The sequence below is a fragment of the Lepidochelys olivacea genome (genome assembly GCF_965140295.1).
Source record: "Lepidochelys olivacea isolate rLepOli2 genome assembly, chromosome: 8".
NCBI lineage: Eukaryota > Metazoa > Chordata > Testudines > Cheloniidae > Lepidochelys > Lepidochelys olivacea.
This window is the reverse complement of record NC_140418.1, coordinates 6,513,651-6,529,147: the sequence shown is the minus strand read 5'-3', so window position 1 is coordinate 6,529,147 and position 15,497 is coordinate 6,513,651. Positions and strand designations below refer to the sequence as shown.

General features: G+C 49.7%; 1 protein-coding gene across 2 annotated transcripts in view; it reads right to left on the bottom strand.

Annotated features, from left to right (window-relative positions):
* Window positions 1–8,853: 8,853 nt before the first annotated feature.
* Window positions 8,854–15,497, bottom strand: part of ANXA6 (annexin A6) — a 37,821-nt gene continuing 31,177 nt past the window's right edge. The window contains exons 21-26 of one of the 2 annotated variants that reach the window (XM_084636993.1): window positions 13,805–13,822; window positions 11,857–11,950; window positions 11,251–11,346; window positions 10,271–10,329; window positions 9,822–9,944; window positions 8,854–9,253 (exon numbers count right to left, since the gene is read on the bottom strand). In XM_084636993.1, coding sequence (XP_084493119.1) covers window positions 9,194–9,253; window positions 9,822–9,944; window positions 10,271–10,329; window positions 11,251–11,346; window positions 11,857–11,950; window positions 13,805–13,822 — 450 coding nt within the window. In that variant the 3' untranslated portion in view covers window positions 8,854–9,193. The remainder of the gene's footprint in view (window positions 9,254–9,821; window positions 9,945–10,270; window positions 10,330–11,250; window positions 11,347–11,856; window positions 11,951–13,804; window positions 13,823–15,497) is intronic. The other variant, XM_084636994.1, reaches the window with a different exon arrangement.

Here is a 15,497-nt window from a genome sequence, read left to right as displayed (position 1 = left end):
CAATCCTATGGGCACCAAAAGCTTTGGTGGCATGATCTGATCATCAGTGATGGGCATAGACTGAATATCCAGCCAGATTACCTTCAGGACCTAGCCAGAGATGGAGCTGGGTGGTGTTCCATCAGCAAGGAGGTCATCATTCCATTCCCATGACTGTAGGTACTTGAGACCATTTGGTGGCGAACAAGAACTGTGAAATCAAGATGAGGCATGGCCAATTCTATGGGCCACATTCTGGTGCAGCTCTAGTGATAGCAGCAGAGCCATATGCAGTAACAGAGAATTTGGTCCCAAGAGATCTCAGATCATGTTTTGCTTTGCTTTAGCCTTTAGCTATGTCAAGCCTAAATTTTCAAGGTCAAGTCACACACATGGGAGAGACTCAGAACTGTTTGCCATCAAATTGCCTTTAACTGGACACGACAACAGGAAACAATTAACAATCATCATCTTCTGGAATGTCGGCACCGCAGAGATGAGCAGGTTCCTGGGACAGCCCTGTGTGGGTGGGGAAGGGGATTTGTCCCATGCACTGAGAAAATTAGGCAGTAGAGACACAACTGAAAGAAAAGGAGTACTACTGGCACCTTAGAGACTAACCAATTTATTTGAGCATGAGCTTTCGTGAGCTACAGCTCCCTTCATCGGATGCATCCACGGTATGCATCCGATGAAGTGAGCTGTAGCTCACGAAAGCTCATGCTCAAATAAATTGGTTAATCTCTAAGGTGCCACTAGTACTCCTTTTCTTTTTGTGCACACAGACTAACGCGGCTGCTACTCTGACAACTGAAAGAGTAACACAATAGCATAACATGGTCATGCCTTTACCAGCTTTCTGCAGCTATACTTGTCTGTAAATAACCGGGCCCCATGGCCAATACACCTCCAGCAGGGACATCAACTTGGGACCCAGCTCTAGTTTCCATCCACTGTCTCTGGTGAGAACAGGTCCCTTTCTGCACAAGCCAGTTCCACGGAGCTGGTTTGTGATGGTGGACCATTAAAACTGGTACAGGGAGTTTTGTGTGAAAACAGGCGTCAAGAAGGGTTGTCAACCCTCCAGAATTGTCCTTGGAGTCCAACCAAAATTGGCAACCCTAGAATCAAGATTGTTTCCTCCTTATCTGTCTAGTTTGGGAGGGCTGAAAAGCCAGAGAAAAACAAGAATAACCTACTCACTCCCCACCACATACAGAGAAACATGCTGAAATCACTGCTCCAAAATCCAGCTTGCTGGTGTTTTAGTGCACTCAGATTTCTCCAAAGTAGCACAGTCGGTTCTGGCCAGAAGTCAGAAGCTTAATAAGGCCACAGCATGGAATGTAGGAAGAGGGGCTAGGCCCCAAAGCCAGCCTCATGCTGAATACATTCGCCAGACCTCCCAGAGTATGTCAGCAGCAAAGAGGACCTGCAATAACCCTGGGAACTGACCCAGAGTGAAAGGTCATCCATTTGGGACTCAAATCGCTGGCTTTGGGGGTTTTTTAAGTGTTGCAACAAATGAAATGCAATTTTGCTTTGCCTGGAAACAATCCATCACTGGCAGTGATGCTGCTGCAGAATGCAAAGCAGCTGTGTGTGTCTGGCCCTCTCTGTTCTCATACTTGTACATGAACCTCTGACCCTCACAGACAGTTTCCTGTGGGAACACCAAAGGCCTTGTTTTCCTGGTGGGGGGGTGCGGGTGGGGGTGGAGGGGAGAAGACAGACCCAGACCTGCATTCATACCTCACCCACGAGTCAGCTTTTGGGTGCTTCCCTTTTTTTATTGTACCCGTCCCCCCTTCCTTCTATAGCGCTGTGGCTCTTAAACCATTAGAAGAGCTTTCCTGTTGCATTTATTTCTGTGTTTGACATGGTTTTCCCCAGGAATTGAAATTAGGGGGGTGTTCAAATTTTCAGGGGGGTGTCAGGGCCGATGAGGGGTGAGACTGTGAGGGTGAAGGTGGGCTGTATGGCACCATAGTAAAAACTGAAACATGTTTCATGACCATTTTATTAGATTTTTAAATCATCACACAAATTAAAGTTGGCTACTCAAGCCGTCTATGAAGCACATCATCTACATTCTTCTTGGTTTCTTGTTATAATTTTGCACAACTCTGTTAATGAACTTCTTGAATGCAATGCGTTCATCTTTGGTGGCTTCTCGTGTGTCCGGTACTTCCAGTCCTTCAGTTGATATGCTCATTAGTTCATTCCCATGATCAGGCAGAAGTTTTCAAAACACAAAATTCTATTCAATGATGAAAAAGAACGCCCCACTGTAGCTGTTGTGACTGGGAGTAGCAAGAGATAAATTCCTAGTTCTTTCAGCCCAGGAAACACCGCATAAAGATCAGGTCGAGCCACTAATGATGATAAAAAAGAAGTTGAAGTCAAATATTCATTCATTCGTCTTAGGATATTCCACTCTGTATTCAAATTCTCTATTCTGTCCTGAGCACATGGGACCCCCATTGCTGGTACTGCCTCACTCCACTCAACTGTCGGTGTTTTATAAGACAGGGATCTGTAAAAGCTACGTAGAGGTTGAGTAGAATCTAGAAATCACTGTTGTAGATTTTTAAGAATCTAGTCTGTGTACTTTTTCAGTTGTCTTAACAAACACTTCTTGTCCTCTTCTCTTAAGGATTCAATATAAATGCCTTCATTAGTCAACTTCTGGACTGAAGTCTTTGCTTCTTCCAGTATTTTTTCAATGGATAGCTCTCTGATTGACCCAAAGGTAGCTTCTATTGCTGGACAAAGATCTACTAGTGTTGTAGCAGATGCCTGGATGGCATTGTTTAATGACCCAAGGGGTTTCAACAGTAGACTTAGAAGAGAGGGAATGGCAATAGTCTTCTCTAAACATAGTAGCAAAAGTAATCCACCAGCCTCACTACTTAGATCCATCCCATTTTGGTAGATACTTTCCAAAGCCAGTAATAATGGCTGCACTAATTTTAAGACAACAGCCAAGGATCGTTCATGAGAAAGCCAGAGGGTTTTCCCAGGTTGGACTAATATGAACTTCAGTTCCAGTGTATCTTCTATATTTTCCAAGATATTCAGGCTTTTTGGACTCTTGTTGAAAAAAGAATATAATGAAGACATCAAAAGACATTTAAAAAGCTATAAATTTAAAGAGTCTGCAGCTCATACTAGCGCTAGTTGGAGTAGATATAGTGTGTATAGGAGAGATTATGGTAACACTTTTCTCTGAGCAAAGCTTGCACTCCACCGTGTCTTCCAGAGAAGTTTGCAGCTCCGTCAAACGCACACGCAGCCATCTGTTTGGGGTCTAACTGACAAGCATTTAACTCTTCTAAGATGTGGGTTGTCACAGATGCAGCCAATCTATCTTCTATAACTTGAACATCTAGAAATGCATGTACTGGCCTACCCCTGACATCAAGATAACGTACACAATGACTTAATACTTGACGACCATTTCCATAGGTGCATTCATCAGCCATGTATGCAAATTTTTTGAATGTGGTGAGAGAGTTCTTCACTTTTTCAACTGTTGAGTCTTTCACTGTTGTACCACGTGCGTCTAGCCAGTCAGTTGAGTTTCTTGCAGAAAGACAGTGAGCATTTGCTGGTCTTGTTCAGAACCAGTGTTCAACTTCAGGATGAACAAGTGACCATGCACTTAACATTGGCCTCCAGTTTGTAGTGTGCGGTATCTCTTGCCTAAATAGAAAGTAGGATGCCACAGCCATGTTTGTTCGCATGAACTGTGTTGTGTAACAGCCTCATTAACACTCACTGGTGTTGTCCTTGGTCAGTGGAGACTGAGTTCAGAGGTGCTTTCACGTGAGTTCACCTCCCAGGTGGGGGGCAAGAAGGCACCTTGCTCGCTCCTCCAGCTGCTCACTGTTCGCTCTGGCCACTGTTGTTCGTTGTGCCACCGTTCACTCCATCGCTCTGTCGCCAATGGTCCTGCGCCGTCACCTTCTGCTGCCACCTGCCACTGTGACCTCTGAGAGTTGGTCTCTTGAGGTCCCACCCAGCTCTCAGTGATTTCAGCTGAGCTCTCAGTGGGGGAACCTCGCTGCTAGAGAAGACTGGGCCGTCTCTTCCACAGAAACACTGTCCCACAGCAGGTCTGAGCACTTAGACCTGATTCTCAGTGATCTCAGCTGTAGTGGTCACTGAACACAACAAAAGACTCTCTGTGGAGCCTAATCAGCTCTGTCTTTAAACAGTGGAGAGGGGCAGGTCAAACAGTACTTGTGACTCAGGCAGACCATCAAGTAAAACACCTGTCCTCACCCTCTCTCGATGCCCTCAATCGGCACAGGCTAAGTACAGTTCTACTGCCCTTTACTCAGACAATAAGAACATTTCTCCCCCCACCCCGAATTCAAGTGATTTGTAACCCAACCCCAGCCAAAATCTGTCACTTGGGCAACACAGCTCTATTTGCTGGATACCTAGGTAGATTAGGTGTGAATGTAAATACAATCTGGTCCTGAAGCCTTTCCCCCCAGCCCCCAGCTCATCACTAGCTGGCAGGGAGAGCTCATTTAGACTTTGCTTACAAATCATAATTTGAAATTATTAGGTTGGCCAACATCACCAAAATGAATGCACTGATGTGGTCATAAAAACAACAGCTGTATAAGGAAGCTAGTCTATGTTCATACTTTTCAAATCTCTTATACTTTTTCAGATACACGTATTTTATCATACACTGTATATGCTTTTAAAGTGTGTATTAATGTTTCAATTTCAATTCAAATTTCCAAACAATCACTAAATTGGCAACACTGCATGTAACTAGTTCACAAAACTGGGGAAGGGGGGGTGAAGTAAACACCCCCATGGGTAGGGGGGTGTAGGGAAATCCCTGCATGGCCCTTTTCATGTACTTACTGGAGGCAGGGAGAGAAGCTATTTGGGGTGTGACAGGTGAGAGACGAAATACCACCTAGGACCGATGACGCTTTCCTGGTTACAGGTGTCCATTGAATTACCAGAGGTAATTACCAGAGGTCGCCATTTGCCTTCAGAATCACATACTCTAGTCAGGTGAGGTCCTGAGAAAGGTTTCAAGGCTGGGAAAGTTCAACCCATGGCATCTGAGCTTAGAACAGGCTCAGCTCCAATGCATGATGTGGGAGAGAGAGGTGTACTGGAGGGATAGTCCCGGCTCTCCTCTGGAGACCAGGACTAAAATCCTAGATGGGTGAAGATGGCCTGGATTCAAGGCTTCTCACCTTCAAATATCTCCATTTGTAAAGGTCACACACACTCCCCCGCCCGTAGACTTGGCCATGAGCCTCACAGGACCAGGATAGCAGGGGCTGCTAGACAGGGACCTAGAACAAGAGTAGCAAGAAGTGCTGCCAGAGGGGGATCAAGATGCATTTAAACCCTGCGCAGGGGAACCACTATGCTTGGCTCAGGCTGCTTCAATTAACCAAATGCCATCCTGCTTGCTCTTGCGAGCACCTTGCAGCAGAGCCTATTCCTTCCCTGAGGCCTTGCATAGCATCAAGAAGTCTGTCAGAAGTTAAATAAGATCACTTCTCCCCCGCACCACCCAATTTCCTGCACCGCAGAAAGTGCCAGTAGTTTACACGGTGACTGAGTTATCTTTTTGGTACACAAGAAGTCTTAAACCTTGGAGCCCAGAGGTTGTTACTCCCTCATTTCCTCGTCATTCGTTTCAAGTGGGTGCTACTGCACTTTTGGTTTCGGTTACACTTCTCACTGCAGAAATAGCTGCACTCTTCCCCACTCATCCATGATGATGAACAAGGACAATTTCAGGGGGGCTGCCTGGGAAGTAGAGAAGAAGGTGGAGTTGGATTATTTCCCAAAGCACTGGAGGGGAGGGATGAAGAGGGAAAATACTCCAAATGCAGAATGAATCCTGTAGGACTGTGCTTGAGTTCCCCAAACCACTACAGCACTCCTATTGTTCGGGGGAGGAGGGCAGGGATGGGGACCCCACCTCCGACATACTCCAGGCCACCAGGAATTGCTCCCTCCTGGCTTGGGATGCTTTTAGGGGCTGCTGAGCTTCTCACAGTGATGGGACATTGATTTCATGGTCTAGGTCTGCACTGAGGATCTTTGGAAATTCTGCCACCAGCGAGTGCTGGGTACTAACCAGCACTAACAACAGCAGGAGCAGACATGGAGCTCGGGGTGTTACGGTTAGTGTAGATGGTGGTTACAGTGATGATGGCTTGTTTCTGCTGGAGCTATAGCTAATGGAGCTTCGTTACCACAGCAGTAAGGGCCAGATAAGGACCTAGATCAATAGATGGATGCCCTGGGGCTAAACCATCAGTGGCAGGGGTAATGTCAGAGAATCGGTGTTGCAAAGGGAGCCCCTTTGAGGAGGATTTCTCCCTCCTATCACTGAGTGACTTTGGTGCCCTCATCCACTCAACAGGGAGCAGCCAGGACTTAACTTCATAGCCACGCCCTCCCAGGGAAATTCCTCACACATGAAAACAAAGACACTGGTCTCAGTGTGTCAGGTTCAGCTGGAATTTCTGGCAGGTGGCGGAGAGTGAGTTTAGGGCAATCTCCTCCGAGCACAGGGCCAAAACAAACAGACTTCCCAGACCTTTGGGGATCATCTCTCTATGCTTGGCTTGCCAGTGAATGGAAGCAGCTGGTCTCTAGTTGTGCAGTTTGGGGTGGCCCCCAGCATATGCAGACAAACAAGCTCCACCCTCAGGAGTCAGAGTTACACAAGGATGCTGTGCCCAAAAGGGCAGTGGTAGCTCAGCATCACATTTGCCAGCAGTGTGCGTGTTGCTGTCAATCTTCCTGTTTCCAAGCGAACAGAGACACTTGACGTGCTGCTCTGGATTCCTCTTCCGACAGAGGTGTCATATCTAATGACACACCTTCCGACAGAGGTGTCACATCTCCACCAAGTCAATGGAATTACTCCGAATTCACCCCCCGGTGACTCAAAGCAGTAACTGCCTCACAGCTTCCACGGATAGATGCCTACTTAGAACATTCTCGATGAGCAGCGCGGAGGAGCGAGTGGGTCAGAGCAACCACTAGACCTGCTCCGTTCTTGAGTCTAACCTGCTCATGCCCACAGGGCTGACAGGCCCAGCACTGAATTGAACTTCATACAATAGCTTTAGCCCCTTTTAAAACATCCTCCTGCAAAATGCTCTCAGCTCTTCCCAACAGATGGCAGCAACATGGGTTAAATGCCAGCTGCTACGTTACGTGGCCCACCCTCAAGCCAGCTGTGTTTTGGGGATTATGAGCTTGCATTGCAATGTTGTCCCTCCGCTTGGGTTGCCTGTTTGTTGTACATGGGGTGGCAGGGTATGGTAAGGTACGAGGAGAGTGGGTTAAAAATTTTTTGATGGAACAGTTTTCCTTTGGAAAATGCCCTTTTGTAGAGCCCTGCAAATCCACGGGTATCCGCTTTATATCCGTGGACCATTTTTGTGGATAGCCACTCGGATGCGGATACAAATTTTGCATCTGCACAGGGCTCTGATGGTAAGAACTGGGCAGGCAGCTGTGAGGAACTGTGGTGCGGACCCTCCACCTGCCCACGGTGTGGGGATGGGGGCGAGGGGGCTGAGAGCAGCCCCCAGCCGTGTCCCTGCCCCCCAGGCTCCCAACCCGGCCAAGGGCAGGTGGAGGGTCAGCGACTCCTCGCTGGCTCCCCCCAGCTGCCTGCATAGCAAGCCCTGCCCCGGCTCTGGCGGAGGGGGAAGCAGAGGGGGGACGGTGCCTCGGAGCCTCAGCCCAGCCACGGTAAGCAAAGCCCTGCAAATCTGAGGATCCACAGACAATTTTTGTGGATTGTGGCCCAGATGTGGATACACATTTTTGTATCCGTGCAGGGCTTTACCCTTATGTCCAAATTGTAATGTTTTGCGGGAACATGTCGATTGCAAAGAATTTTTGGTGGCACTATCTAAACAAATCATTTTGACGTTCTTGTTTTGATAATTTCAAAACATAGGTTCCACGTTATCATTTCATTTTGATGTTGATGTTTTAATTATTATATTTATAACAACAGGTGGAAGTTCCAAAAAAAATTTCAATTTGGAAACATCAATTTGGCAAAAAAGTTTTGACATTTCAATGTTTTTTTCCCCCCGATTCAGAATGGAAACAATTTCCAAAATGTTGGAATTTCCTGCAGAATGGATATTCGAATTTCCAACCAGCAACACTTCCTAGGATCTGAGGGCAATTTTAAAATAGGTAATTGTTGGGTGCATATTACAGGTTTGGCACATGTGCTTTGAGTGCCCCATTAGCAGCTTGTAAAGCACATCAAACCATGAATGGGATCAGAGGTGAGGGCAGGAAGGTCAGATTTTTACTTCAGCTTCATTGTACCAATAGCCACACAAATATCTAATATCCAGAATTGTAACCACAGTCCATTCCGTAAAGGTACAGAGATCCAGTCCAGATTTTTCACAGAGGAAAAGGGAAGCTTACGTAGGCTATTGCCAGGGAATGAACAATGGGTTTAATTAACCAACCTCTTCCCAGTTCAGACAGATCCTGGACTGGATTTCTGTTTCCATTTGGAGCGGACTCTGGGTCACACAGCACTTGGAGAACTCCTGACAGCTCTGTATTTTGGAATTAAACCATGAAGTCCCTGGATGGTTTTTGCATGTACCGTTCCCACTATTTCCCTTGGGTATTCCGTTCCACATGCCACCAGAAAGAAAAAAGACAGATTTCCCACAGAAAATACCCATGGGAGTGAAGGTAGCAGAGCATGCAGCAGCCAACTTGATCAGATGACAGAACTAAGTGGCACTCAGCCTTACACAAGATTCTGAGAAGATGGGCTTTCTCTCACATGAAGGTCTTGCAACAAGCGAACTGGAGTCGTTCCATGGTCAGCAACATTAAGGTTTTATTTCTGTGGTTTAAAATGTTTCTTATATCACAGTAACTTCCTGGGTTAGTGACACATTTGGACACGAGTCATCTTGCACCAATTCAGACAATAATTCCCCCCCACCCCCCAAATCCCCACCCCTTGACCACCTGGGTGGTCTGCACTGCTTGCAATGTTACACTCTTCTGCGGTACGTTTTTCGAGGTGAATCTTCTTCCAAGTGGAACTGAACGTCCTCTGAAGCCCCCTAAAAGCTACAGTGACATCTAGGCTGTGTGAACGTGATGGCTCAGACACAGGGACAGGCTTTCACAGGGCTCCCGGGGCAGCTTAGTCGTCCCCTCCGCAAATGGCCAGCAGAGCTTTGCAGTAATCGCCGGAGGTGTCCTTCTGCAATAAGGAAACAAACGCCAGAGAGAAATGAAAAGCCAGAATCCATCTGGGATCTCTGCCTCTGCAAATCAGTCTCACCCTCCGGGAGGGAGGAGAATCTTATATCAACCCGATAAGGGGAGTGCAATCTGGCCCTTGAAGCATTTTGATCTCCAGCAGAAGGCAGTGATCAATACTGCTGGGGCCCAGACATTATGGGGACAAGCCTCTTAGAAGTACCTTAGAAATTTTCACTCACAATGTTCACTGCCTGCCTGGTACATTTAAAGCGTGAATGGACAAAGTGCCGGTTACCATCCAGCAGGGCACAAACCTGGATCCCCTGGCAGATGGACTAGCTGGCTCCCCGAAACAGTGGGGGGCCAGACTTTCTAAAGCACCCAGCAGTCACCATGGTGACACTAATGGCCAGCGATTCAGAAGAGCCAGGACATTCCCCTGCAGTCAACTTTAAGGGCAAAGGCCCAGCTAAGAGGCATATCTTTAAAGCCTGGCCCACTCCTGGTCAATGATAGGGACAGCGCCCAGTGGGAATGTGACAGGGAAGTTCCCGCCTCCGCCTCACCTCAATCATGTGGTGGAGTGACTTCTCATGCATCTCCTTGAACACACGCCGGATGTTCAGCAGATCGATCTCGCTCCTGGACACCATGATCCTGGTGAGGGTTCTCTCATCGGTGCCAATGCCCTGGCAACGTGGGGAGAAAGTACAATAAGCAAAACGGGCAGGGCGGGAGCACGGTGAGGTCCCCTCCCACCGTTCCTCTAGCTGATAAATTAGACAAGTTTCCCAAATCTTCGTGCCCAGGGAAGCATGGTAGCAGCGACACTGTCGTCGGACATAATGCGGGGCAGAGGCATTGCACCTGGAGCAGCCAGGCGGATGCTTCACCTGAACCCACGGAACGGAAAATACCAGCCACTGCTAGAGGGCCGCCCCGGCTCCAGCCAGGCTGCAAAGTGCAAAGAGGGCCCAGTTGCCACGGGAACCCCAAACGGAGAGTTTATGTTCACCTTCATGGAGTCGTAGAGCTTGTCGGCAAAGAAAGCTGGCTTGTCCTTGACGCTCCGCACTGCAAGCAGAGAGAGACAGTCTGGAAACCGTGCCGAGGACCAAGTAACCAGTCCTGCCCCACACCCCCAGCAATAGCAGTAAGTCTCCAGGATACCCCAGTGGGGGCTGGCATGGGGGAATCAGTCCCCACAGTATAGCCCCTCTAACAGCTTTTGCCTTGGGGGCGCTGTTTGCTCTCTGCTTGGGTATTTCAGAGGGAGCAACCATCCTCCCTGTATGTTAGCGGGGCTGGGATAGGAACGCAGGGGGAAAACTTGATCCCAATGAAATCAATGGCAAAACTCCCATTGACTTCAGTGGGGTCAGAATTTCACCCTAGATCCCAACTTCACAGTTTAAGCCACTCTCTAAGATCTCTCCCCGCCCAAATCCAGGCAGGCAATTAGCAGGCTCTGAATTATCCAGCTGCCTCATCTCCACTGAATGGAGAAGACGGACCAGAACCAATCCCCGATTTTCTTTTGTTTGCCCCTATTATGATTTTGATTATGGCTTTCATACAGAAAACAAGAGAGAATAAAAGACAGCTTTCCCGATACCATGACAATATTTAAATAATACAATCCCTTCCTAACAATGGGCCCTGCCCAGTTCCCACTGCGGTCACTTGCAAAACTCTCCTTGACTTCATCAACACAGGACTGGAGACTATAGTACAGCACCATGAACTCACTATGGCCCCGATCCAGCCGAACACTCAGGGAGAAAAGAGGCGCCCCAGAGCCAGCCCTAGAGAGGTGTGTTACATGGGACTGCAGGTCTTAAAGTGGATTGTGATTTGCGTAACCTAGTAAAGGAACCCCCTGCATGGGCAATGGCAGAGAGCCCCACAGGGCCATGCACCATCCCATAGTGGGCCAGTGTACACAGTAGAATCCTGGCCCCCCCTTACCCACTGAGCACACAGCGGGAAACTGACCTATGGCCACGAAGGCATCCCTCACGTCTCCAGACATGTGCTTCCGGATGGTGTGTGCCACGTCATGGTTGGTCATTTTAATGAACTCTTGAAACACTAGGGACCGAAGGAGAAGAGAGCAAGTCACAAGCCAGAGCATACAAAGTCCCAGCCCCCCAGTCCTGAGGCTGCTCTAAGTTCTGCTGCAGGCCAAACCAGCCTCAAGTTGACCCCAAGATTGGGGTGCAGGGGAGCAGGGCACAAAGCCACCTAAGCCCCTCCTTTGCATCCTGCCCCAAGCCACATGCCCCTAGGACCTGAAGATCAAGCCCTCTGGTCTGTGTTAGGAAAGGCTAAGTAGGTGCCAGAAGGAACGGTTACAAAACAGCACATGGGTATTTCCTAAGGCAGGCGCAGTTGGCAACCAGGACCCAGAGATGCAGGGTCTGCCACTCTTTCCCTCGGGTGAAAGGAAAATTTCCACCCTCTTATCAGGGGCTGCATCACTATGGGCGAGGCCATCGAAAGCTCACTCTTCCAGGAAGCCGCAATGTGGTCACCACAGGTCAGATCGAAGAATTCACGACTAGTCATGGGGCCAGATGCTGGGGATTAATGTGCTCCTACCTCTGCGGAGATGGGGGTAACTCCGGGTGCACAAAATGCTCAAGAAACGGGTTTCCAGGGATGTGGAGTCGCCGCTGGAAACATCGGATAGTTTCTGCAAAACCAAGCAAGAGTGAAGGAGGAGAGGAGACAGGGCAGCGAGCAGGAGGTGGCATGCTGTACACCCTTTCTTCCTGAGAGAATTGGTGGAAAAATTTATGTCCAAAAAGCTTTTCAGAAGGAAAACAGCTTCTTTGACAAAACTTGGGATTTTCACACAATAAAGTCCATTTCTCTGGAAAATAGTTGGGTTTTCACTGAAAAACAGGAAAACCCAGACACAGAAATATTGTGGTTTTCCACAATCTGAAAATCTGAAAAATTGCAACACAAAGGATTCCCCCCTGTTGTTTTTGTTGAAAATGTTTGACAGGGAAAGTTAATTATTTCCCAACCAACTTGGCTCCCTTGGTTTGATTCTGGTCCAGGGGGCTGAACTTGACGTCCTGAGGTCCCTTCCAGACCCACATTTCTGTGATCTTATGTTTTACTCAGGCCTTGCCCACACACAAACACTGTAGCGAACGATACCCCATGTAGCTAAAGAGATACACCTCTGTGTGTGTGTGTGTTGGTGCAAAGGTGCTTTATTCCCGTAGGGAACGGGAATAGCCTATACTGAAGTGAAGCCCCTTTATCTCACCAGGACTGTGCCCACCCTCGGGATTGCACCGATTTCACTATTTCAGTAGAAAGTCACACTGCAAATACCAATAGTTAACCCGCTCTAAAACCGTGCAGGCCTGCGAGTCTCAAGTCATCAGTGAGCAGCGGTCACTCCTGAGCAGTGCTGTGGTCCTGACTGGGCTGTACACAGTCAGAACAGCCCCGCTGGCGTGACCTCGCACGCATGTTGGGTGCGCCATTTTGAGAGCCAAATGGCCTCCTCTGTGCGGCAAAAATGCTGGCGCCACTTCCCCCGTGCTCCTGAGACCCGCTCCCTCGGCGGGGCCTGAGCCTAAGCTACTGCAATCCGGGGAAGTTTTGCCCTTGACTTCAAAGGGAACAGGACTGGCTCCCAGCTGTTCCACGTCTAGGCTGGAAAGGATCCGATCTCCCTTCTCCTCCCCCTAGTGCAGGACCTTCCCACTTAGTGTGGACCCTGTGTAAGCAGCTTCCATTCAAGCTCCCAAGTGCACCTTGAGGCCTGGCCAGGCTCTAAGGTGGTGGTCCCAGAGCACATCCCATGGGGCCCCGTTGGGCTCGGAGAGGCTTGTCGGTCTGTCTGGAGTCTGCAGACGCCTCTGTAGATTGCTGGGAGGGCAGATATAAAGCTTGGGCCAGTGTAAATCAGGAGTAACCCCATGGCAGTCAATGGGGCTACGTGGTGTACAACTAAACTGGGCCCGGGGGCATCATTTCAGAAGAGTTCGGGAGGGGAGGGGAAAGTTTGTGTGAATAAACCAAGGTGTGGGGGGAACTGCCCCTGTTCCCCACAGCAAATGTCTCCCCTGCTTGGGCCCACAGTGCTGCTCCCTCTGAAGTGACTTGGGACTGCCCCGGGACTCTGCCATTACTCACATTTCCCAGACACCCATCATCAGTCTTGTCACTTGGGTTCCCCTGGGACTTTCTGGGAGGGGGTGTGTGTGAGAAATTGAGGAGTTGGACCACTGCCTAGGCTGCTCCCCCAGGACAATGCGTACATGGGCTCAGGCCTGGAGCCTGCACTCCTGCAAAATTCCCCAGCTGGCGTCGAGGGAGAGCTCTGACAAAGACAAGAGTCAGGATTTGGTCCATGGGAACGAGATGGAGAGCTCCCTGCACAGAGAACCCCTAGGAGGAGCCTGCAGCTGTGCAGCGGGCAGGCTTTCACTGCCCCCTACCCCTCCGGCACTGCAAACAAACTAGGTAGGATCCTGTTAATCATGCAGATGGGGGGTCAAAGAATAAAAGGGCAGGCACTCACCAGGCTCTCAGCAACCACCTGGCAGAGAGAAAGAGAGAGGGGAGGGGAAGAGGAAGGCAACAGGGTCAGAGATGTGCAGCACACCCCCTTTCCTGGGGGAGGCACCAATCATTCCCCCCTACCGAAAGAGAAGGAGGCAAGGGTGGCAGAAGAGGACTCGTGTTTGCCTGGGGAGGCACCCACCGTTCTGGCCACTGAGCGGCTTGGCCATTCCCTTTGCTTCCCTGGCTGCTGAAAATGCCAGTGGTCACCAGGGCAGGCAATCAGGCTGTTCACAAGTGCATTAGGTAAAATATAGAAAACTCCATTGCCCCTCCTCTGCTAACAACCCCTTAAAGAGAGGGCCCTCGTGTGGGGCAGAGGAGAATGGCGCGCACAGTGGAAATCCCGTTGGGAGTGGTGATCTCCCAGCAGGGTGATGGAGCATAAAAACATAAGAACGGCCCTACTGGGTCAGACCAAAGGTCCATCTAGCCCAGTATCCTGTCTTCTGACAGTGGCCAGTGCCAGGTGCCCCAGAGGGAATGAACAGAACAGGGAATCATCAAGTGATTCATCCCCTGTCGCCCATTCCCAGCTTCTGGCAAACAGAGGCTAGGGACACCATCCTTGCCCATCATTATTATTCACAGAGCACCAACAAAGCACCCCGAGTTTTGCAAACACACTGGAAGACAAGGCCCCTGCTCTGAAGAGCTTGCAGGCTAAGATAATGTCTGGGCTGCAGTCCCAGGGGGTGATTACAGCTTTAATCTCACTGGCTCGGCTTCAGCAGCAGTGAAGGCGGTGGTGCGCGCTTCAGCACAGGCTGCCCAACCCAGGGTAATTACAGGGCTAAGCGTGAGGCTGCTGCCACTTCACTGCTCTGGTACCTGAGCTGGCTGGATTAAAGCTAGTTCAGGTACGTCTACGTGAGCTGCAATCACACCCCGTGACTGCAGTGTGGACATACCCGGAGAGGGGGAGGAATGAGGACGTGACAGGCCACCTGTGCACATGCCAGAGAGGAGCTGGGTGATGCAAGGCCAAGCCACAGGAACTGGGAGGAGGTCAGGGGGTTTGCTTGGTGCAGTGAGAGGGAGAAGATGTTCCACACACACCGTGGCCCACAAAAATACATGGCGATGCTTGTTCTCTTCTGCCAGCCTCGAAAACCTACTCTGCCCTCTCTGAGCCCACGTGGGCGGGGAGGGCATTGGTCTTGCTATCTGACGAAATGGGAGATTATTCCCGTGCATTCCTCCAGGACTGAGCCATGGGGAGTAGTTTGGCTGGAATGGCCTGAATGGGGGCCTGGGATTTGGAGTTCATCTGCTCAGCATAGGTCATTTTAGCCACCGATCGCTGCCTCTCTCTTTCTCCGGGACAATCAGCAGCAGGTCCGAGTGAAGCACCGCACAGGACAGACATGCAGTTGTGATGTTAGCCCCCCCTCTGCTGGTAGCAATGCTAACAACGTCCTCCAGGAGAACAGCGCCAGCCATGCTAATGAAAGGCACATGTCACCATGCTTCAAGCACAGAGAGCAGCACATGGCGGGGCCACAGAGCTAGGGTGACCAGACAGCAAGTGTGAAAAATCGGAACAGGGGGTGGGGAGTAATAGGCGCCTATATAGGACAAAGCCCCAAATATCGGGACTCTCTCTATAAAATCGGGTCGCCCTACACGGAGCAGCCGTGTCCACAGGCATT